Raw genomic sequence first — 22,442 nt, 5'->3', positions numbered from 1 at the left:
ATACCCTCTTTTGTGGGAGCACAATCATTCTGGAATAAAATCCCTTCCCTATGTGGGTGGGAGGCATGGTTTGAATGGTGCCTGAGCCAAAGAGAATGAACATCTTGGAAATGACAGAGCAGTTCCAGAGTAGGTTTAGGAATGCCCAAAAAGGGAAGAAGGGGACTTCCAAACCATAAAATATCCCTGATGGATAATGGACAGAAACCAAGAGAATGAAGTGATTCTTAGCCAGTTTGGAAGACAGGGAACGATGGAGCGACAAGATAACTTGGCTGAGGGAAGGGGGAAGCAAACCATCGAACAGACCCAGGATAGCCCTGAAAAGAAGGTTTCTAGGAGGCAGAAGTCTGAGAAGACACAGTGGGAGTCACATGATTAGAACTGTTCTTGCCCTTGGGAGAGGGAGAGATTGCCTACGAACAAACGCACACCTGGAAGGATAGTTTCTCTGAAATTTAGAAATGAGAGAAACAAAAATATGATTCAGCTCCTGCAAGGCTTTGCCCTTATCTTGGAGGGACCTGAAAAGGTCAGCAACAGCAGATCTAAAAAGACTTTTATTATCTAAAGGAGCATCCAAAAGTTTGGTCTTAATGTCGTCATGCAAAGCCTGAAGACAAAGCCAAGAACAATGGCTCATAAGTGAATTAAAGGCAGCATCCATGGAAGAGACATCAGCTGCACATGACTGAATGGCAAGCAACGTGTGAAGTGGAGCCCAGCAGGGAAAGGGCTGAAACTTTCCCCCTCAGAGTCAGAAACCACATTAAAAACCTGAGAGAGGACAGCCAAAGCATACCTGGTCATATGGCTCTAAATGTGGTAGCAGTGCAAACTTCCTTGCCCAACCTCTCCATGGCCCTACTATCGTTATCTGAAGGCAACAGCTTGATGGAGGACAACTTGGATGGCTTGTCAGGAGACGATGATACTACAGAAGGGTCAGCAGATGGGCATTTTATAAAGACATTTGTACTCCTCAGGCACTTTAATGACCCGACTTGGCTTCTTAGGTGCAGGAGGCTGACAGTCAGGGGCTACAAAGCTGTTGAAAAGGTATCCAAAAAGGGAGCCAGAACAGGAGGAACAGCAAATGGTTTGGGAGACTCCATCCGTAGAAGCACATATCATCTTATATTAATATCAGAGATTTCAGAACAATCCCACTTAAAGACATCCATTATATGGGCAATGGTGTCCCAAAAGAAAGCTCTTTCAAAGGGGAATCTGGACTTAAGGAATTTGGGAAGAACAAGCAAGAGATTTTCCCCCTGAGTTCAGATCCTCATCTGAGGAATACAATTCCCTAGACCTCTTGAGAGGAGTGGGAGACCAGGGAGGAGCAGGAACAAAGACCCCTTGAGGTGGCTTCAAGGCCATCAAAGCATAAAATAAACCTTGAGTGAAATCATGCCATTCACACATTGGGGATCCTTCTCAACAACAGGGGAAATGTGCTTTATCTTTTGTTTCTTTTTCTGTGGGACATCCACTTGAAACACCTTCGTAGGGTCAGAGCCCTGATATGATTCTACTATGGTAGTAGGAATCTTCTCCCTCATTAAAATCTAAGGAATCCTCCTTGGTCCTTTGGATATGATTAGCCATGGCTTCCCCTCAACGTCAGGCACAGACATTTACAAAGGCTCTGAGGACATGCAAAAATCTGGATCCATGCTGGCCTCCAATGATGGGGTCAAGGCAGAGGAATCCAAAGCAAGCAAAAATGGTCCTCTGAGCTTTCACCATCTTCAAGAGGGATGTCCAGGAGAGGCTGGGTAGCATCCAGATCATGCCCAACATTTTCAGCCTTCTTTCTGGCAGATGTCTGGAGTTCAGGATGGGAAGATTCTGCCATAGCACCCTGAGTCAACAACTTGAGACATTGGTTCTCCAGGTATATGGATAAAGAGGAGAGGTGACCATCTAGGGTCTTGGGCATAAATGCCCAAGAGACAGAACACTGCATATGATCGTGCAAAGCACCCAAGCAAAAAAGACACTGGTTGTGATGGTCTTTATGGGGAATCTGCCTCCCACACTGACATTTTCCCTTTCTGGATGACATGAACACAACCATAACAAAAAGGAAAGGAAGAAAAGAAAGTCCAACAGGACACTTACCTGAAAACTAGCAGAAGGACATTCAGACAGACGTTAGATAATGGTGCTCAGACTAAGGGCAAAGAAGTTCTGAGCATCTGTGTCTGTATGTCACCTTTATGCCCTATGCCGTGCGTGGGGAGCATATGTGTGACGTACAGCACCTATAAGAGCTGAAGGCTTTGGTATACTGTTCGGAAGTTGGATCATCCTTGGCAAGAGTTCTCTTAGGTGAAGAACACTGCAACAGTGACATGAAAGGACATCTAGACACAACCTTGAAGGGTGAAAGGAGGCACACTTGGGTTAAATCAATGTACCAGAACAGGCAAACTATTAATGATGTTTTACAGTATTACTCATTATGTGCAATAACATAGTCATGATCTGATGCACAGGTCTTACGGTAAAGGCACTGCTGGAATTTAAGTTAAAAAAAAAAACAAAAAAACAGTAAAATCTAAAGTAAAATTCAGCAGATCACAGGCTTGGATCTCTGCATAGCTGGCCTGGAGTAATGGATGAAACATTCATCGGAAAGTCTCCTTATTTTGCAGAACACTGCAGCTGGTATGCACAGCAGTATGGTCATCAGCAGAAGACCAGAAAGCTGCATGTGGCACATTAAGAAATGTCTGGGAACATCATAGGTTTATACTAGGCTATCTACCCTAGTGCATTTATAAGCCTAGCCAGAGTGTGTTTGGCTTTCGCCACCCATTTTAAATGAATTTTGCTATGCCCTTTTTTGAGGTTAGTATACTGTGCCTCGGTCTAACAGTGACACAGAAGTGATACCCGGGGTAAACCTACGATCTCCCATCCACTCATCAAGATTCCTCTTGAAGAGAGTCAATGAGGGGACTCTGCTTAACCTGGACTGGGATTTTATTCCAGAGTGAAGGGAGCCTCTGGGTTATGAATCTGTCCCTCCAGCATATCTTATTTATTTCAGTGCTGAAGTTCAAGTCTCCCGAGCGTGTAGCTCGATGGGATTTGGATTTTCTGAGGTGCAGCATGTCCATTAATTCCGGGTTGGACATGGCTTTATACATCAGGCACAGATCGTCTCTGAGCAGGCAGTATGCCACTGAGTAGAGCTGGAGTTTCTTTAACCAGGCAGCATATGGTATCTGTTTGAGCCCTTTGATCCTTTTGGTGAGGTACTTTTGGGGTCTTTCCAGTTGCTGCAGGTGTCTGGTAAGGGACATCCCAAAAGGGGCATTGTACTCAATTATGGGACTGATGAGGGATGAGTAGAGAGGCACGATGACCTCCCCTGATCTAGATGTGAATCCCTTCATGATTAGGTGGGCTATATAAAATGTTTTTCTAACCACTTTGGCCATGTGGTTTTCAAATGAGAAATTGCTATCAACTTGGGTCCCCAGGTCCCTAATTACTTCTTCTGTACTTAATGGATTACTACCTATGTGGTAATTTGTGGGCACTTTGTTTTTGCCAAAGGGGATGACTATACACTTTTTGGCATTTAGCTTGAGGCCATGGCTCTGGCACCAGTTGTCTGTTTCTATGAGGCCCTTTTGTAGGATGCTTGTGTCGGCTGGAGAGTCAATTATGGAGCCTAGTTTGCAGTCATCTGCAAACTTGGTCAGCCACAGTCCTTCTGTGTTGGCCTGTACCTCCGAGAAATATATACCGAACAAGAGAGGTCCCAGGACTGAGCCTTGTGGGATGCCACTTGTAACTGGTTTGGAGTCTGACATGGCTCCAGCAATTCTAACCATGTGGGTTCTGTCCTTGAGCCAGTTTGCAACCCATCTAGTGACATAGGGGTTTATATTTAAGCTGGTGAGCTTATCTATAATGCCTGAGTGGGGTATTGTATCGAAGGCTTTTGCGAGGTCCAGGTAGGTTCTGTGGACCACATTTCCCTCGTCAATGGCCTTGGTGACTGTTTCAAAGAAATCGACCAGGTTTAAGAAGCAGGATCTGCCCTTAACAAAGCTGAACTGGGTAGAATCCAGTGTCTGTAGGTCCTCAATATCTTTATTTATGAGGTCCATGATGATCCTTTCCATAGCTTTGCAGACCAAGCTAGTCAGGCTTATGGGGCGATAGTTTCCAGGATCCGTTGAGGCACCAGCTTTGTGGAGAGGGACCACTGTTGCTGTACGCCACTCTTTGGGTACATATCCTGTAGTAAGGCTGAGATTGAACAGTAGTTTTATGTTTGGGTTTAGCTCTTCTTGGAGTTCATGTAGGACGCAGCCCAGGACACTGTCTGGTCCCATTGATGCTGTGTTTTTTGCTTTGGAGAGGGCGGCTCTTACCTGAGCATCTGAGATGTCAGGGGGGCAGCACTCTGCTGGGATAGATATTTGCCCTTTTGGTGGGGAGGGGGGAGAGAAGTTTGCGCTGAACCTGTCAGCCTGGATGTTGGCAATGTCTGTGGGTTCGGTGTATTTTTTGTCATTTTGGACTAATTCTGAGCATATCTGGGAATTCCCACCCAGGTTCCTAACATAACTAAAGAAAGCCTTGTGATTATCCTTAGTGTCCTGTGCAATTTGTCTCTCGAAGCTGGCCTTAGACGATTTTATGAGTGCCCATAGTTTTTTGCTAATACTGATCAGAGATGCCTTCCCTTTTTGGGATTTTCCTGTATCATGTAGTAGCTTCCTCCTTCTATTGTATAGTTTGTTTATGGCTGGAGTCCACCAGACAGGACGCCTGAATTTGGAGGATTGGGTCTTGGTTTTATATGATCCATGCATTCCTGAAGGTGTTCATAGAATGCGTTTGTAAAGGATTCTGCGGTCTGGGCCGTATTTTCCACAGGCCCAGGGGGCTTTGAAGGATTCCACCTCGGTTTTCAGGAGTGTGAAATTTGCTTTAGAGAAGTTTTTCACTGTGGTTAATATCCAGTGAGATTAGTTTATGGTCTGATCTTACCAGTGAGGGATACACTTCTGGTCTGGAGCATAGAGCCCCCATGTTGGTGATGATCAGGTCCAGTATGTTTTCCCCTCTTGTGGGAGTGGTAACAAGTTGTTCCATAGCATTTGAGTTTATAAATTCTAGGAACCTTTGGGCTAGGGTGTTGGAGCTAGAGTAATGCTCCCAGTCTATGTTTGGGTAGTTGAAGTTGCCCAATATAATGGTGTTTGGAGAGTCCTTCATATTTTCCAGTGTTCTCAGGAAGGCCGAGTGGGGTTCCTGGGTTTGGGAGGGTGGTCTGTAGCAGGCTATAAACTGGAAGGCAGTTTTACCCACTGTTACTTGCACATGGATAGTCTCTGATGCCTCGTGCTGTGCCACCAACCTGGAGGTGTGGGCATCTTTGACGAATATTGATACTCCCCCTCCTTTTGTGGTTCGGTCCAAGTTTTGGGTCCGAAAAGCATGGTATGAGTTATAACCTGGTAGTGCTGGGGTGCTCTCGGGAGCCTTGAACCAGGTTTCTGTTACTGCACAGATATCGATGTTCTCCACGCTAAGGAGAGTTTTGAGTGCATGCATCTTGAGGTTTAGACTTCTGGCGTTGAGTAGCATTACTTTTAGTTTCTTATCCCTTGTGATACCTATGGAGGTGGGTTTGTCTTTTGAGCCTTGCCTAAAAAAGGCACTATGGGGGTGGCAAGAGCCTTTGCCACTATCCGAAAGCCCAGGGGTGATAGGTGCAAGCCGTCCCTAGCAAAGCATCGTGGCTTGTCGAGCATGTCATTCCAGGCTGACAGGCATTGGATCCCCTTTGAATGACACCAATACTTAAGCCAATTGTTGAAAGTGATCATCTTGTCTTCATATTGTGGCATAATTCTTGGTGAGGTTAAGATGCTACTCAAGGTCAGGGTCATACTGGCCTGGGCTACATGCTCAGAGAGCTCCTCTATGTCTCTTCATGTAGTCCAGGGAGGTACGTCTCAGGTCATTCACACCAGCATGGACAATGACTGAGTCATATTTGTACTTGCCTTGGAGTGACCCGAGTGCTTGTGTTATGTGGCGACAGGCAGCTCACCGTGACCTTCTCCTTGTAAAGCCTGGTGAGCGGGACGTCAGTTTGCCTGACGATAGAGTCACCTATTACAAGTGTAACAGTTGTGTTGTTTAGCCTTACGGGCTGTGACTATTCGGCACACTGGCTTTGTGAGTTATGTGTTGCACGTGTTTTGTTTTGGGGTAGCGGTTGCTTGGGTGTCTGCTTTGGAGGTCTCTGCTGCTTAGGCAGATTTTTATTTTGTGCCTCCGAGTATGTTTTTGTGTGTTTATGTGTTTGGTTTGCTGTCGTGGTAGGTCTATGTGAGACTGGAATTGTAGCGAGTGTAATTTCCTTCTCCTCCTGACTGGTTACGCCAGTACTGAGTTGAGAGAACTTAGCCTCCAGTATGGCTATATGGTTGCATCTCACACATGTGTTGGAATTTGCTGGGAGGAGGAAAGGGTTGTCTGTGTACATGAGGCAGTTGTAACATTGCCTCAAGATTCCCAGATTCACCAGCTGGACCGGAGAGGAGATTGACAACTGACCTTTGGACATGCTAGAATAGTATTGGGAATTCCTTTATAATTGAAAAAAAGGGCCAATGGGGAACAAGGTACTCAAGGGGAGTTTGTGAGGGTGTAGTGCTTTTAATTTTTTAGTGCTGACTTATATAATTGCTTTAGTGAGCAAGTGCCAGGCTTTACAGTAGGAATAGCGTGTTTATTATGAGAACTAGATCAGTTCTAAGGGAAGAGCAGACTTTGTGGTGCCAAGAATGGTTTAAACCCAATTAAGTGGAGCTGCCCGATGCTGCACTATGCGCAAAATCGCGCCAAAGCGGGTTTTATACAGGGGGACTTGAAAGAGCTAGATATTGGCCCAAAACGGCCAATAGACTACCAGATTCTTGTGCTGGGAACACTCCTCCAGGGATAAATAGGCTGCTCTAAGCTCCCCACTGCCACTGGTGAACAAAGAAGCCTCCCTTTATCCAAGAAAGGAAATGGGCAACACAGGAACTTTCCAAAAGTCCAGAATACAGCAAAGCCTGTATTTGGACTACTCTAGGTCATGAAAGACGGGAAACAAGGATAATTTTTTTGTTTTTTTTCTTTTTTGCAACAAACAGCAGGAAAATGCAATAAATATGTAACACAGGCTAGCGCACTTGAGTGTGTAGCCTCAACAGGTAAATGCAACAAACTTTAAAAGTGCAGGTGCAGGCATATAACACAAGCTCAGCTTCCATGAAAGAAGAAAAAGTACAGTTTTGTACCTACCATAAATGTAGATGTTTGAGTGCTAATACAGCTGCAGTCATAACAGATGGGTTCTCCTGCCGTCAGGCGGGTCCTCGGTCAGCCGAATTCCAAAGTCTAGGTCCGGCGTCGGTTGTTGTCGCTTCTTCCCTGACGTCAGTGCAACAGGAGTATAAAGGAACCAGCCGACGCCATTTTCTTCAGTTTGTCTTGCCCCAGATGTCAGGTGCCCCCAGAAGGAAGGCAATACATAAATTTGTGTAATAATGCAGTGCAATATAATCAAAATCCAGTAGTTGCAAGCAAATACATCATAAATGAATACCCCAATCAGGTTGTATGAGGATGTGCTAGCCTATAGGCCTGTCCCAAGAGGGGAAGGAGGGAGGGAAACCTGGACTGCAGCTGTATTAGCACTCGAACATCTACATTTATGGTAGGTACAAAACTGTACTATGTTCATCATGCATACAGCTGCAGTCATAACAGATAGGTAGAATCCCAAAGCTAAGAAAGGGGTGGTAGGCATTAGTTGGAACTAGGAGGAGCCAAAATGCCCTGCAAGACTGCAGTGGCAAAGCCTGCTCTAGATATGGAGTATAATGGTAGGTTGCAGTGCTTGGAGAAGGTATGCACAGAACTCCAAGTGGCTGCTTCCAAAATATCCTTGGTAGGAACTCCTCTGAGGAAGGCTGCAGAGGTTGCTGTGGCCCTGGTGGAATGAGTTCTAATGCCTGTAGGTACAGTTTTGCCATGAAAGGAATAGCAAAAGCGTATGCAGTGGGCTATCCATTTTGAGATTGTCTGTTTGGAAATTGGCTTTCCTTGAGCTCCTACCGCATAGGCCACAAAGAGCTGTTCTGATTTTCTGAAAGGCTTTGTTCTGTCCAAATAATAACGCAGTAGTCTGTGGATGTCCAAGGAATGTAGTAATCTCTCCCCTTTGTTTTGAGGATTAGGATAAAAGATAAGTAAATGTATGGCCTGATTTAAAGCTACCTTGGATACCACTTTAGGCATAAAGGACGGGTTGGTTCGTAAGGAAACTGTCCTGATGGAAGATGATAAAAGGCTGGACAGCCATGAGAGCCTGTAGTTCTGAAACTCTACGAGCTGAGGTGATAGCCAGAAGGAAAGCTGTTTTCCAGGACAAATATTGCAAATCTGATGAGGCAGCTGGCTCAAAGGGAGGCCAGGTCAGTTTTTCCAGAATTAAATTAAGATCCCAAGCAGGTATTGGTTGTTTCCTTGGAGGTCTTAAATTCTTAGCCCCTCTGAGGAACTGTCTTAAGAGAGGGTGAGAGAATAAAGGTGGATCAGTGTTGTATTCTGCAGAAATGGCTGAGGCATGGATTTTGATGGAGGAGAAAGAAAGTCCACTGCTTAGCAGTTCAGCCAAATATTGTAATATTTGAGGTAAATTCAGTTTTCCAGGGTCCTGGCCCTTTTCCTCATTCCAGAGACAAAAACGTTTCCATTTTGCGGAGTAAGCTTTTCTAGTTGATGGCCTTCTGGCCTCCAAAATGACATCCTGCACCTCCTTGGAGAGTAGGGCCTGCTGTGATGCTAAGGAATCTTCCATGCGGCTAGATTGAGTGTTTTTAGCTGACTGTGAAGAGTTTTGAAGCTGTGCTGAGTCAGAGGAAGAGGCATTAGAGGCAGGGTCCATGGTGGGGAATGTGTCAGGCTCCTCAGGAGTGGGTACCAGTGTTGCCTTGGCCAGTCCGGAGCAATGAGGATCATCTTTGGTCTGTCTGCTCTGGTCTTCAATAGAACTTTGGGCAGCAGAGGAAGAGGTGGGAAGGCATAAACTGTCATTGATGACCAACTTAAAGGCGCTTGTGTGTTATCATTCTGTGGTTCTGAATAAAGGAATTATTTGAATTCGTTTGGTGCCTACCTGGATTTATTGAACCTGCTTTGGTGAACTTACAACAGACTGTTCCATCTCCTGGCTGTGTGTGCATTTACTTCCTGGTTTGGTTCTTTGCTGTTTAATTGACTTTTCTGTCATTGATGACCAACTTAAAGAGAAAGCGTCCACTTTCCAGGCCTTTGGATGGAAGATCCTTGAGCAGAATTTTGTCAATTGATGATTTTTGTGTGAGGCAAAGAGATCTATGTCTGGCCTTCCCCATTCTTGGATTATCTCTGTAAAAACTTTTGGATGCAACTTCCATTCGTGTGGATCTGTCATATTCCTGCTTAGGTTGTCTGCCAGCGTGTTTTCCTTGCCTGGCAAGTACTGTGCTTGTAGTTCCATTTGTAAGTCCATGGCCATGTTCCAAAGTGACATGGCCAGTCTGCATAGGGGGTAAGAATGTGTTCCTCCCTGCTTGTTTATGTACCACATAACTGTGGTGTTGTCCGTTCTTATCAATAGTTGACCTGGTTGTAGAAGGTCCTTGAAAGCTATAATAGCATTTATTACTGCTAGCATTTCTTTTTGATTGATGTGAAGGTGCTTTTCTTTTTGGGACCATTTGCCCTGAATGCACCGATCTGTCATGTGTGCCCCCCAGGCATAGTCCGAGGCGTCTGTTGTGATGACTTGATTTGCTTGAGGTTTGCTGAATGGAAGACCTGTGTTTGTTTGACATGCTTGAGCCCACCACAGAAATTCCTTTTGCAGACATGGAATTAGTGGTATTATTGTTTCCAAACTGTGGCTGTGTGAGACCATATGTTTTTCAGGTAGCATTGTAGTTTCCTCATATGCAGCTTTGCACATGGGATTAGTAAGATGCAAGATGCCATGAATCCCAGAGCCTGCAGGATTTTCCTTGCAGTCAGCCTGGTGCAATTTGCTAGTGTTCTGAAGTATTGAATTAGTTGCCCCTGCTTCTCTGGCGTGAGGTATGCCATCTGGGTGTTTGTGTCCAAATTGGCACCCAGGAAAATTATCTTCCGAGAGGGTATTAGCCTTGATTTCTTTTTGTTGACTGTGTATCCCAGAGAGTTCAATAACATTATTACATAAGCCAGATGTTTCAGAAGAATGTGCTTGCTGTCCGCTTGGATCAGGCAGTCGTCCAAATAGGGATATATTTGTATCCCTTGAAGTCTGCAGTAGGCAATTACTGATGCCAGGCATTTTGTGAATACTCTGGGCACAGTAGATAAGCCAAAGGGCAATGCAGAGAATTGATAATGGGTTGAACCTGCAAGAAATCTGAGGTACCTTCTGCAATTTTGTCTGATTGGGACATGCAGGTATGCCTCCTTGAGGTCCAATGTTACCAGCCAAGACTCCTTGCCCAGCATGGGAAGAAGTTGCTGTAGAGTGAGCATCTTGAATTTTGGTACGAGCAGGAATGTGTTTAGGATGGATAGATCCAAAATAGGTCTCCAATCTTTTCCCTTCCTTGGCACCAGAAATGGCCTGGAATAAAAACCTTGACCTTGTTCGTGCATAGGTACCTCTTGAATAGCTTTCATGTTTATGAGACCTGTAATTTGCCTTTGTGCCTCTGCCCTTTGATTGTGTGGCAGGTTTGGCATGCCTCTCATTTTTGGAAGGGTGTGAAAATGGAATTTGTAGCCTCTGTTTATAATGTCCAGGATCCATTTGTCCTTTGTGACAATATGCCAATTTTTTGAAAATAATGCCAGCTTTCCTCCTAAGGGGGCTGCCATTTGAGACCTGGTTGGCATGCAAAGGGGAAAGTCATTGGGTTTGCTTTCTGAAAGACTGCGAGTTGTCCTCACCACCTCTTTGTGTAGGAGCTTGCCACTGTCTGCCTCTATACGATCCTTGGGATTGTCCTCTGCCCCTCGGGCGCCTGTATCTGCCTCTTTGGGGTCTGTCTGTGGCAGGAAAGGACCAGTTTTTGGAAAGCCAATTTCTACTAAAACGTGGGGGTTGAACCTGTAGAAATTCTTTCACAGTTTGCATTGATTTAGCCTTTTCCTCCATTTTCCTTAATACCTCCGCATTAGCACCAAATAGTACATCCTTTTGAAGAGGGGCGTCTAGTAATTTAGCTTTGACATGATCAGGCAAGGCTTGTTCCTTGAGCCAGGCATGCCTACGTATGACTGATCCTGTAACAGCAGCTCTACATGAGGCCTCTAGAGCATCAAAACCACATTGTAAGGTATGCTTACCCACTTGTTCTGCACTATGCATCAAATCCTGCAACTCCTTCAAGTCTAGTTGTTACATTTTACTTTTCAATTGTGATAACAAAAACTGTTGCTATTTTAGCATATGAAACTGACAGTTTAAGGCCCTCATGGATAAGGTAGCCGAGGTATATACCTTTTTTCCCCACCTTTCTAAGGATCTGGAATCTCTCTCGGAAGGCAATGGATTTTTAGCAATGGAGGCCTTAACTCCCTTGGGGCCCTGTGAGATGGTTTCTGGGTCAGCAGCATGGCTTTTGTATAGAAATTGGTGTGAGTCAGGGACCCTGTAGTACCTGTCAGGCTTAACTGGAGCTGGAGGTAGAGAGTCTGGGTTAAGGCAGGCCTCCGAGTAAACATCATCTAGGATGTCCAAGACAGGAGGTATAGCCAGAGGCCTGTGCTGAGGAAGCAAGAGAAATTCCCTGAGTCTCTTCTTGGAATCTGAATAATCCTGGCCTTCCCAGTGGAAATGTTCCCTTCAGGTATGCAAAGTTTCCCCAAATGAGTAATCCTCAGGGGGGGATACAGAAGGGATGGACTCCTCCACATCAGAGTCTTCAAAAGGGGAATAAGAATGCTCCTGATCATCAGAGTGCTCTGAAATAATGGAGCCCTGATCAGAGGAGGGGGAATCTTCCTCCACTCTAGGCCTTTTGTCTGGAGGGTGCTGAGAACCTCTGATAAGAGTAATTAAATCCTCAGCCATTTTAAGCATCTGTTTCTTAGGCATGGGGCCTGGAGATGGGCCCTGTGTAGCTGGTCTCTTAGAGTGCATGGTTGCTTTAGACTTTGTGAAAGCCTTAATGGAGAAAGAAGAGGAAGGTCTGAAGACACCTTGAGTGGAGGTTGACCTGTCCACATTCTGAGTTTCAACGCCAAGAGTGGCTTCGGTATCTGTAGTTGGGGTGTGGGCCGAGGAGCCTGCAACCTCGGGCACAGGAGACACCGTCAAAGACAGGTCGTCGGTAGTCAGGGGCTGCGTAGGCGCCTCGCTGAGAACCGGACCACGTGTAGTCGGCTTTGGCGTGGTGTCGGTAGAGGCCGTGGACCTCGTTTGTCGGTCCTTGTCTTTGCGTTTTTTAGACAAAACCGGAGTCGGAGTATCCGACGACATAGTATAGTTAAATGCTTTCCCAAAATAATGCTGGGCGAACTCCGCCCAATGCTTAATAGTGCGTTTGTTGAATGTAGCACAAAAGCGACAGTCCGAGACGTCGTGGTCTGGGCCTAAACAAGGTATACAGAGGGAATGGAAATCCTTATGCGGTATTTGCTTCCCACAAGAAATACAATTGTTAACTTTGTCTGACATCGGTCTGAGGCAAGAAAAGTTTCCCCAACGGGGTACTTAGCTTTTAAGAAGACTTCGGTATCCAAATTTTCGTAATCTCAGGAGCTGGCCGACCGGCACTTGCGAACTGCTTCTGCTTTGGTCACCGCGCGGCACGAAAGACTGAAGAAAATGGCGTCGGCTGGTTCCTTTATACCCCTGTCGCACTGACGTCAGGGAAGAAGCGACGACAACCGACGCCGGACCTAGACTTTGGAATTCGGCCGACCGAGGACCCACGTGACGGCAGGAGAACCCATCTGTTATGACTGCAGCTGTATGCACGATGAACATCTGCACTATGTTAATAGGAAATGTAACCAACACATACCTCTCAACTGTACAAATCATCACAGAACGCCCAGATTTCTTCCTAGTACTTTTGGTTTGTTTTTCATAAAATTGTGGTTTTCTGGCAAATCATTAAAGACTGAAGTCAGAAAATGACAGACATCTGAGTTTCAGACTTCATACCCTTCAGAAAATTCATGTCAATGCAAAACATGTTACTCTACCAGCCTAAGTTTGTAAGAGCAATATTTAAAACATATTCCTATTTTTGGACCTTTGTCTCACCATTATTTATGGCTGTCCGGATTTCTTGCTCTAAGAGGTTAAGAGATATGATCCAACCACATTACAGTTAAGTCAGTAACCAAAGTCCCTATGGACACTCAGAAAGACCACAGTAACATGAAAAAGGTCACTGCAGCAGGCCGATGACTTGGAAATGATTTCTCATTATCATCCACTACAAGTGTCTTGACTATAAAATTATACATCAAGAAACACCATCTTAAACATCTATTTTAGTGACCAGGATTCATCTCTTAGACCCATTGCAGCACCAGTCATCTTTTTAAAGATAATTATCTCTCAGGCTCATCTCAATAATCAGAGCTGAACATTGCCTATAACCTAGCTTATGCTAAAGGTTACCCAAGATTCAAAAGTATATGAGGATTCTACTTCAACTACTGGGCTACAAAGCTCACTCAACCGGCTTGGATCCTGTGAATAGCTGCAACTTTACTGTGTGGACCCTTTGCTTCTTGTCTCTCAACTCCAAATGCTGTCACAGTCCATGCACATCAACAGCTGTGCAAACATTAATGAAATAAAGGATCTACTCAAGATGGTTGGAATCACAGGCCAGTAACACCTCCTCAGAAACAATGCTTATTTTGGGATAATTCTTTTTTTTTCAATAATATTATTTTGGGATAATTCTAATGAACAGAGCTAGAGCAGGAAACATTCCCCCCCTGCACTTAAACACTACAACCTCAGAATCAAACCATCACAGTAGTTGGAGGTGCTTGGGGAGAATGTGGCAGGTACAGAAAAGGCTTACACTCGTGCAAAAAAAAAAAAGCTACGTTTTGTTAAGATCAGTTTTCTCAAGTCTTCTGTGACTTGGCCACCTTCGACTTAAATACCTTTTGCAGACTTTAAATAAACACTTCCCCATCCCAGCCTAACTGCTACTTCTAGCCTGAACTGTAATTAAGTTGGCTTGCTTGTTTTATCATGACCCTACCTTTATTTATGATAGGCCAAAAGAAATGAACTACACACACCAATGATTGAGCTGTCATATACTGACTATAATTTTTTTTAAGCATTTGTACAAAGTCTGAAACAAGTACTATGATAATCCATAAACAAGAGAACTGCTTACAAGACATCTGACAATACCTCTGACATTCACTCTATTAGACTCTTACAACATGCAAATGATCCACGCACATGATGTATCTTTCACCTAGAGCACATGAGGTAGACTTATTTGCACCATATGCATATCAAAATCAGAACTTAAGGGCATCTACCCACCAAAATAAAAAAAAATATATCTAAGCAGCACTTTTTTACAAGTGGCAGTTTTAACAAATGCTAAACATGTCTTTGAACTATTTATACACACTGACCGGCACTGACTTTGCCTTATTTAGAACACTCTTCCTTCAGTAGTCCAACACACCAAGAACTTCTAGATCACTTTTAGATTTTGACACATTAGAGGGCTATTTAACAAATGTGCAAAATCTTGTTACTTTGTAACAAATACAAATTAGTGACAACAGTATGCACTGTCACTGCTTTACCGTTAAAAGACATACTCCCCCAAACAGGCGTGAGATTGGGAGTAACTGTGACATTTTGGTGGAGTTCATCACAAACACGCTAAGCGTTATATTGTCCAAAAAGCAGATTGAGGTCTCACTTGTTCAAGCACCATGCATTGATGACACATTTGTAAGACACAAGCTTTAGTTTTACGCTTCTTCTGTCACTGTGATGAATCCATCGTCAGCGCAGGCTTTGGTAGAGGTAGATGGATGTGAAGACAGCATTTATTGTAAGACTCAGAGTAAGTAGGCCTTGGATCACGGAGTTCTTGAAAATAGCTTTAAAGTAGGAAAGATAAAAGGGGATAAACTTATCAGAACTTGCAATGATGCATACAAAAAAATCTAAAAATCAAAAAGACATTTCAGTGAATAGTTCTCTGAAGCTTTAAAGCAGCAGTTGCAAAATCTGTCCCAAATGCTACAGGTTTTCCCTTACAGTTATTCCATAAATGCTGCATGCTTCCCCTTAAAGCTATTCAAAAAGTTTGACTTTAAATGCTTTTCACAGTTAAATTTAATATGATGTTTACCAGATTTCTGCTATTTATTTTTGCCTTAAAGTGAGGTACAAGGGATCATATACTATGGAACACACATAGGAGACTAGATTCAGACACACATTGCTCTCAGAAAAAAACAAGTAAGTGGTTCTGTCTTCTCAGACTGCTTCAGCACTGATGCAGACAAATAAGATATTAAAGCCTAGGACAGAGTAACTTACAAGACATGTCAGCACCTACCTGTAAACAATGTGCAGTACATTACATTAAAAGCATGTTAAAACGTCAGGGTTTGAGAAAGGACTCTGATAATACCACTTGTCAAAGTCCTACACATTTTGGCTGCAAGTTTAGTGAAATGAATGACAGACAGCAGTAAAAAGGACAGATTCACGTTGCATTCACTGTGTGTTTCTACATTTCTACCCAACAACATAGGTAAGTAAGTACTAGGCTAATTGCCTCTAGGGGCCATTTTAAGCTGATCCAATTTCCCTCAGTGAGAATCAAACCCTGTACCTTTTGCCTGTGAGGCAAACACCTTATCCACAAGGCTCAATACGTGGAACAATTTCTAGTCAGTATCTTTGTAAATGGCATGCATGTCAAGATCCCTGATGTCACATTAGTATAGTACACCGATAGCCACACTATTGCCTGTACTGCTAACTCCTTTGGTCAGTTATTGTATGCACACATCTTAAAGACATAAATCTTTTATTAAATGCCAGTAAATCTAAAATACTCATATTTGGCTCCAGTGAAATCTCAATAACTTCACAAAATCACATCAGTTGAACAAGTGGTACATGCTGAACTTTTAGGTATATTCATGGATCATAAATGCCAAACACACACTAAAAGCTAGGTGTGTCCTACAAATCAAGATCCCACATAACCGAAACAGCAGAACTACAGTCCTAACAATGCTATTATCTATGGCAATACATGCATTCTTTATCTTTACTAATATTCCAAAAAAACTATATATATATATATATATATATATATATATATATATATATATATATATGTATATAAGCTAAAAGTTACAAAATATGCTCTTAATGTCCCTGACCAAACTCACAAATCACTTTGTAAGATTAACTGATTAGAGCTAAAACACCTTTTAACATTAAACCAGTTAAAAAAACACTCAAAAATTCTATATGAATCCAGCAGATAGATGCCCACCCATCTCTAATTTACATGCAGAATATATGCCTTACAGAGGCCTAAGATCTCAGACTCCAAACAAGCTTTGGTGGCTCTTTATACTCTGTTCATGTAGCCAAGCAGTGGCATTTCACCCCTCCAGACCCTAGCCAAAGTAAACATAAAACATTACTGTACAATTTAAAAACATACTTAACTTTCAGATGGACTTTCACACAGCTCAACCTCCAAAGCCTAGAGGTCTTACTGAATGCTAGTAAAACTAAACCACATGTATTTGGCTCTGGTGAAATCTTAATTCACAAATTAAACACACCAAATGAACAAGTCTCCCACACCAAACTTGTAGGCATATTCATATAGATTCATAGGTGTATACTTGGCTAATGGCCCTGGAGCCTTTACAAGCCTAGCCCTTAGGATTACCCTGATCTTGTGCCACCCAAACTTAGTTGCTAGTGCCTCAATCGAGAAGAGCCACTGGAGTGATCCCCGGGGAGAATATTCTATTTCCCATACACTCATCAAGATTTCTCTTGAAGACGGCCAGTGAGGTGCTCTGCTTGACATGTATGGGAAGTCTATTCCATAGCATGGGCAGTGGTCTCTGGAGCGTGTGGTGTGGAGGGATTGGGATTTCTTTAGCTGTAGCATTTCTAACAGAGCTGGGTCAGACATGGCTTTGTAAGTCAGGCAGAGATCGCCTCTAAGTAGGCGATATGAGACAGAGGATAGTTGGAGTTTTATGAGTCTTTCCATATAGGACAAGTGTTTAAGGACTAGGATCCTCTTTGTGAGGTACTTTTGCGGCCTTTCCAGTTGTTGTAGGTGTCTAGTGAGGTACATGCCAAATTGGGCATTGTACTCGATTGGCCTAATGAGGGAAGAGTAGAGGGAGACAATGACATCTTTCTTCCTGGATGCAAAACCCTTAGTAATGAGATGTGCCACATAGAAAGACTTTCTCACCACAGTGGCAACGTAGTGGTCAAAAGAGAGGTTGTTAGATTTTATTAATATTAGTCTGAAATTAATTAGGTTGTAAATATGCTGAAAGAAAAGGCTTGCTTAAATGCAGAAACAGATTTTAGTAATATGTGATCAGCAGTCATAATAAATGACCATGGCTTGGAAAAGGAATCTGCTGAATGGACATTTTTTCCTTACAGACTTAAAAATTAGATGTAGAGAGTGAAGTTTGACATGGAGTAAATGACTGTTCTCCTGAGACAGCAGGTGTGGCAGAACCTGACCTTGCCTTCAGCTGTAAAGAGAGAGAGAGAGCCCAACAAAAAAAAATCTTTTGTCTGCAGGATAGGGATAAGAATGTGTTCCCCCTTGTTGTTGATGTACCACATGACAGTTGTGTTGTCTAGAACCAACACACCCCCCTGGAGAAAAAAAAATCCCTTGAAAGCTATTAATGCAAATTCTGCTAACATCCTTCAAATTGATATGTAGATGTGTTGAAGTCTGGCAGGCCGGTGGTCTTGTACCCACTTTCCATTTAGATGAGGAATGACAGTCCATATTCTTGGCAGTGCTGTGTCCATACATTTTAGTCAGCCTGGATGATGAGACAATTGATGGAAGAGAAAGAAGATTTTTGTTTTTCCGGGGTCAAAAAAAAAGCCATCTGATGCTGTATTCAGTTCACCACACCAAGAAACCATGTGTCCTGAGGGTACTAGACTGGACTTTTTATTTCGCTCACAGAATACCCCAGGCATCTTAGCACTGCTATCACATACTGTAAATGATGAAGAAGTTGAGATCCAGAGTCACCATCCAGTGATCTTCCATTTTCTTCAAGACTCCACTCCAGGTGAACCAAACAACACACATCAGACTAAAAAGGCATCCAAAATCCTTGTCTTAACATGGTCAGATAAATTCTGATCCAGACTTCAATTGAGAAAGCAGATAGTTTTGATATTTCAACATGTGAAACTGAACCTCTAATCAAAGTAATTAAATCTTCTGCCATTTTAAGGACTGCAGCAATGTGAGATGAAGAACATCAGGATGTATGCAAGAGCAAAAATGCAAAATCTGCTTATAAAGAACACTGACATGCTTTTCTACATATAAAAAATGGACACAATATGTTTCCTAAAATAACAGGATGGACATAATATGTTTCCTAAAACAACAGGATATGTTTATGACACTGTGACAATGTGACAATGTGTTTTCTCAAAAATATGTTTTTCTGCATGGAAAACAGGATATGCTTATCAGCATTGGCACAAGAACATATGTTTTTATACACAGATCCAAATAGAATACAGAACAATGCGTTTCCTCAAAAATATGTTAATCTGCATGAACATCAGGACACTGTTACAGGATGTTCACACTGTCAGAAAAGCTGGTCTCTTACAAGACATTGTTAAACAAGGAAGCTTAGTATTGTTTCTACAGGACTAAAACTGTATATAAAGAGCTGTATAAATCCAGTTATGTTGGAGGTATGGTAGGGACTCGTGTCCTAAGGTAAATGTTATATCTCTCACATCATCTGTACTATATGAGAAGTAAAGTTGGAACAGTACTTTTAAGCTGCAACGTGGTTCCGTTTGGTTTATTATAAAAAGTTATTTGTTACTGCTCTCTAAAGTTGATGCTGCAAAGTATATTCTCGCATCAGTGTATATTCTGCAAGTTTCTGTATGCAACAGACTGTGAATGCAAATATAACCAGACTTTGAATTTTAGCAGAATCCAGCCAGCAAGACTGAGTGTCTTAAGAACACTTCAAATCCATCACACCAAGCAGTAAGCAGCTCAATGTAATTTTTTCAGAGGTTGCTGTCAACCTGTGTTCCCAGACCTCTTAACGCCTTCTGTGTTCAGTGGACTACCATCAATGTGGTAATTCAAGGGAACCGGGTTTTTCTCATGGGGGACGACGACATTTTTTTAGCATTGAGCTTAAAGCCGTGGTTCTGACACCAGTCGGTCTCACTGAGGCCTTTCTGTAGGATGTTATCACTTGGGGAGTTAATAATATCTCCCAACTTGCAATCGTCTGCGAACTTTGTCAGCCAGAGTCCCTTCGTGTTGGCCTGGACTTCAGAGAAGTAGATACCAAACAGGAGAGGACCCAGGACCGAACCACGTGTGACTCTACTCATGACTGGTTGGCAGTCTGACTTGGAGTCAGCTACTTTCACACTGTGAGTTCTATCTGTGAGCCAGTTTACAACCCACCTAGTGATATAGCGATTGATGCCTAGCTTAGTGAGTTTTTTTTCAATGATTCCTGAGTGGGGAATGGTATCAAAGGCCTTGGGCAGATCAAGGTAGGCTATATGAACCACCTTGCCTTCATCCACAGCTCTGGTGACTGACTCAAAGAAGTCGATCAAGTTGAGCAGGCATGATCTACCCTTCACAAAACTAAACTTTGTAGGATCCAGAGTTTGGAGATTCCCTATATTCTTGCTTATTAGGTCCATGATGATGCTTTGCATATCAGACTAGTCAGGCTAATGGGGCGATAATTCCTGGGGTCTGTAGTTGCTCCTCTGTTGTGGAGAGGGATGACTGTAGCAGTGCACCATTCGGCAGGGACAAAGCCTGAGGTGAGGCTGTGATTGAACAGGGCACAGGTGAGGTGTCAGTTCGCTCTGTAGTTCATATTGAACACAGCCAGGGATATTGTCAGGTCCTATAGAAGCTGTATTCTTGGCCTTGGACAGTGCTGTTTTAACCTGTGCAGCAGTAATACTGGGTGCCTGGCAATCTACTGGTATTGTGACTGGTCCTTTGGGGGGGGGGGGGAGACGACGACAGTTAGCACTGAATCTGTTGGCCAGTATATTGACAAGATCTGTTGGCTCGGTATAGGAGGTACCACTGTACAGCAGCTCCGAGCAAATCGGTATTGCCGTGGAGATTCTTTACATAATTATAGAAGGCCTTGTGGTTGTCTTTACTATCTGTTGCAATTCTGTTTTCATAGCTAGCTTTAGAGGATTTGATGAGGGATCTCAAATCATTTGTTGAGGCTGATAAGGGAATTTTTCCAGTCTTGGGACTTCACCTTATTCCACATCAGTTTCCTCCTCCTGTCGTAGAGTTTGTTTATGGCAGGGGACCACCAGATTGACTTCCTTTTTTTTTTTTTGAGGAGAGCATCTTGGTTCTATTGGGTATGGCGAGATCCATGTATTTGTGTACGTGTTTGTACAGTGCACTGGTGTATGATTCGGCAGTCATGTAACTATTGTCCATTTGGATGGGTGCCGTGAAGTTAGCCACCTCTGTTTTTAGGAACCCAACATAAGCTTTGGAGAAGTTTTTCATGGTGGTTACCTTTGTGGGGGTGGGGTGGGGTGGGAGGGATGTGGCTTTCCAAGGTGATTAGTCTGTGGTCAGATCTAACCAGGGAAGAGTTGACTATTGTTGTAGAGCAACAGTTGCCCATGTTAGTAACAACCAGGTCAAGGATGCTGCTACCTTTAGTGGGGGTAAGAACAAGCTGGTCCAGGCCATTGGAATTAATGAATTCCACAAAGCATTGGGCAAATGTATTGGTACACGAGAGGTTTTTCCAGTTAATGGAGGGGTAGCTGAAGTTGCCCAGTATGAGTGTGTTAGGGTAGACCCAAATATTCTCCAGGGTGCTTAGGAATGTGGAGTGAGAATCTTGGGACATGGTTGGGGACCTATAGCAGGCTACGACCTGAAACGCTGTCTTACCCAATGTTAGCAGCACCTGAAGTATCTCTAATGCATTATGTTGAGCTACCAGCTAGCCTGGTAGTGTAGGGGTGCTTTCTGCTGCCTCGAACCAGGTCTATGTTCTCCATTTTAAGGAGTGCTTCGAGTGAGTGCATTTTGAGATTTAGACTTCTAGCGTTGAGCAGCATGACTCTCGGACTGCATTTGTTTGTAGCTGTTATGGTGGTAATTTGGTCTTTGGAACACCGCCTAAAAAGGCACTATAGGGGTGGCAAGAACCTTGGCCAGCATCCGGAAGCCCAGGGGGTGACAGATGCAGGCCATCTCTGGCAAAGCATTGAGGTCTGTCAATCATTTCATGCCAAGCATACAGATACTGGATCCCCTTAGAATGACACCAGAAACTTAGCCAATTGTTGAAATTAATCATTTTCTGCTTGTACCGTGGTATCATTCTGGGTGATGGTAGGATGCTGCTCAGGGCTAGGATCATACCCACCTGGGCTATGTCTCTCTTCATGTAGTCCAGGAAGGTAGGTCTCAGGTCATTCACACCCACATGTACAATGACAGAGTCATATTTTACCTGTTGTTGAGGGATCTGAGTGCGTGCGTTATGTGGGGGATACCGGCGCCTGACAGGCAGCTGACTGTTACTTTCTCCTTATTCAACCTAGTGAGTGGGACATCAGTGTGCCTCACTATCGAGTCACCTATGACTAGGTGTGTTGGGCATGCTGTTTTGCCTTAGGAGCTTTGGTTGAGTGGCACACTGTTTAGGAAACTTACATGTCTCGGGATTAGTGTTCGGTTGTGGTGGTTGAATGCATTTCTGCCTTGGAGTTCTCTGCCATTTGGATAAATTTTTATTGAGAGCCTCTGCAAAGGTGAGTGTGTGGTTTGTATTTTTATGCGAAGGCAGTGCTACTGCGTGTTATGGAGGGCTGTGCGTTCCATGTGGTGTGGTACCTTCTCCTCTTGACCAGCTATTCCTGTCTTGGCTGGAAAGTGCGTGGCTTCCAGTTTGGATATATAAGTGCATCTCTCACAAGTCTAAGTTTTGCGAGGTAAGAGGAAAGGGTTGTCAGTGTACATGAGGCAGTTGCTACATTGCCTCAGGATGCCCAAGTTCACCAGGTTAATAGAAGAAAACACAGGGAACTGACCTTT

The 22,442-nt window shown here is 43.6% G+C and overlaps 1 protein-coding gene across 1 annotated transcript in view; it reads right to left on the bottom strand.

The window, feature by feature from the left end:
* Positions 1-14,358: 14,358 nt before the first annotated feature.
* TMEM201 (transmembrane protein 201) overlaps positions 14,359-22,442 on the bottom strand; it is a 1,168,219-nt gene continuing 1,160,135 nt past the window's right edge. Inside the window, exon 11 of the mRNA XM_044063116.1 lies at positions 14,359-15,183. Within this exon, the coding sequence (XP_043919051.1) occupies positions 15,086-15,183 (98 nt within the window). The 3' untranslated portion in view covers positions 14,359-15,085. The remainder of the gene's footprint in view (positions 15,184-22,442) is intronic.

The sequence above is a fragment of the Protopterus annectens genome, chromosome 2.part1 (genome assembly GCF_019279795.1).
Source record: "Protopterus annectens isolate FY-2018-M chromosome 2.part1, PAN1.0, whole genome shotgun sequence".
Classification (NCBI taxonomy): domain Eukaryota; kingdom Metazoa; phylum Chordata; order Ceratodontiformes; family Protopteridae; genus Protopterus; species Protopterus annectens.
This window is presented reverse-complemented; position numbering and strand designations above follow the sequence as displayed.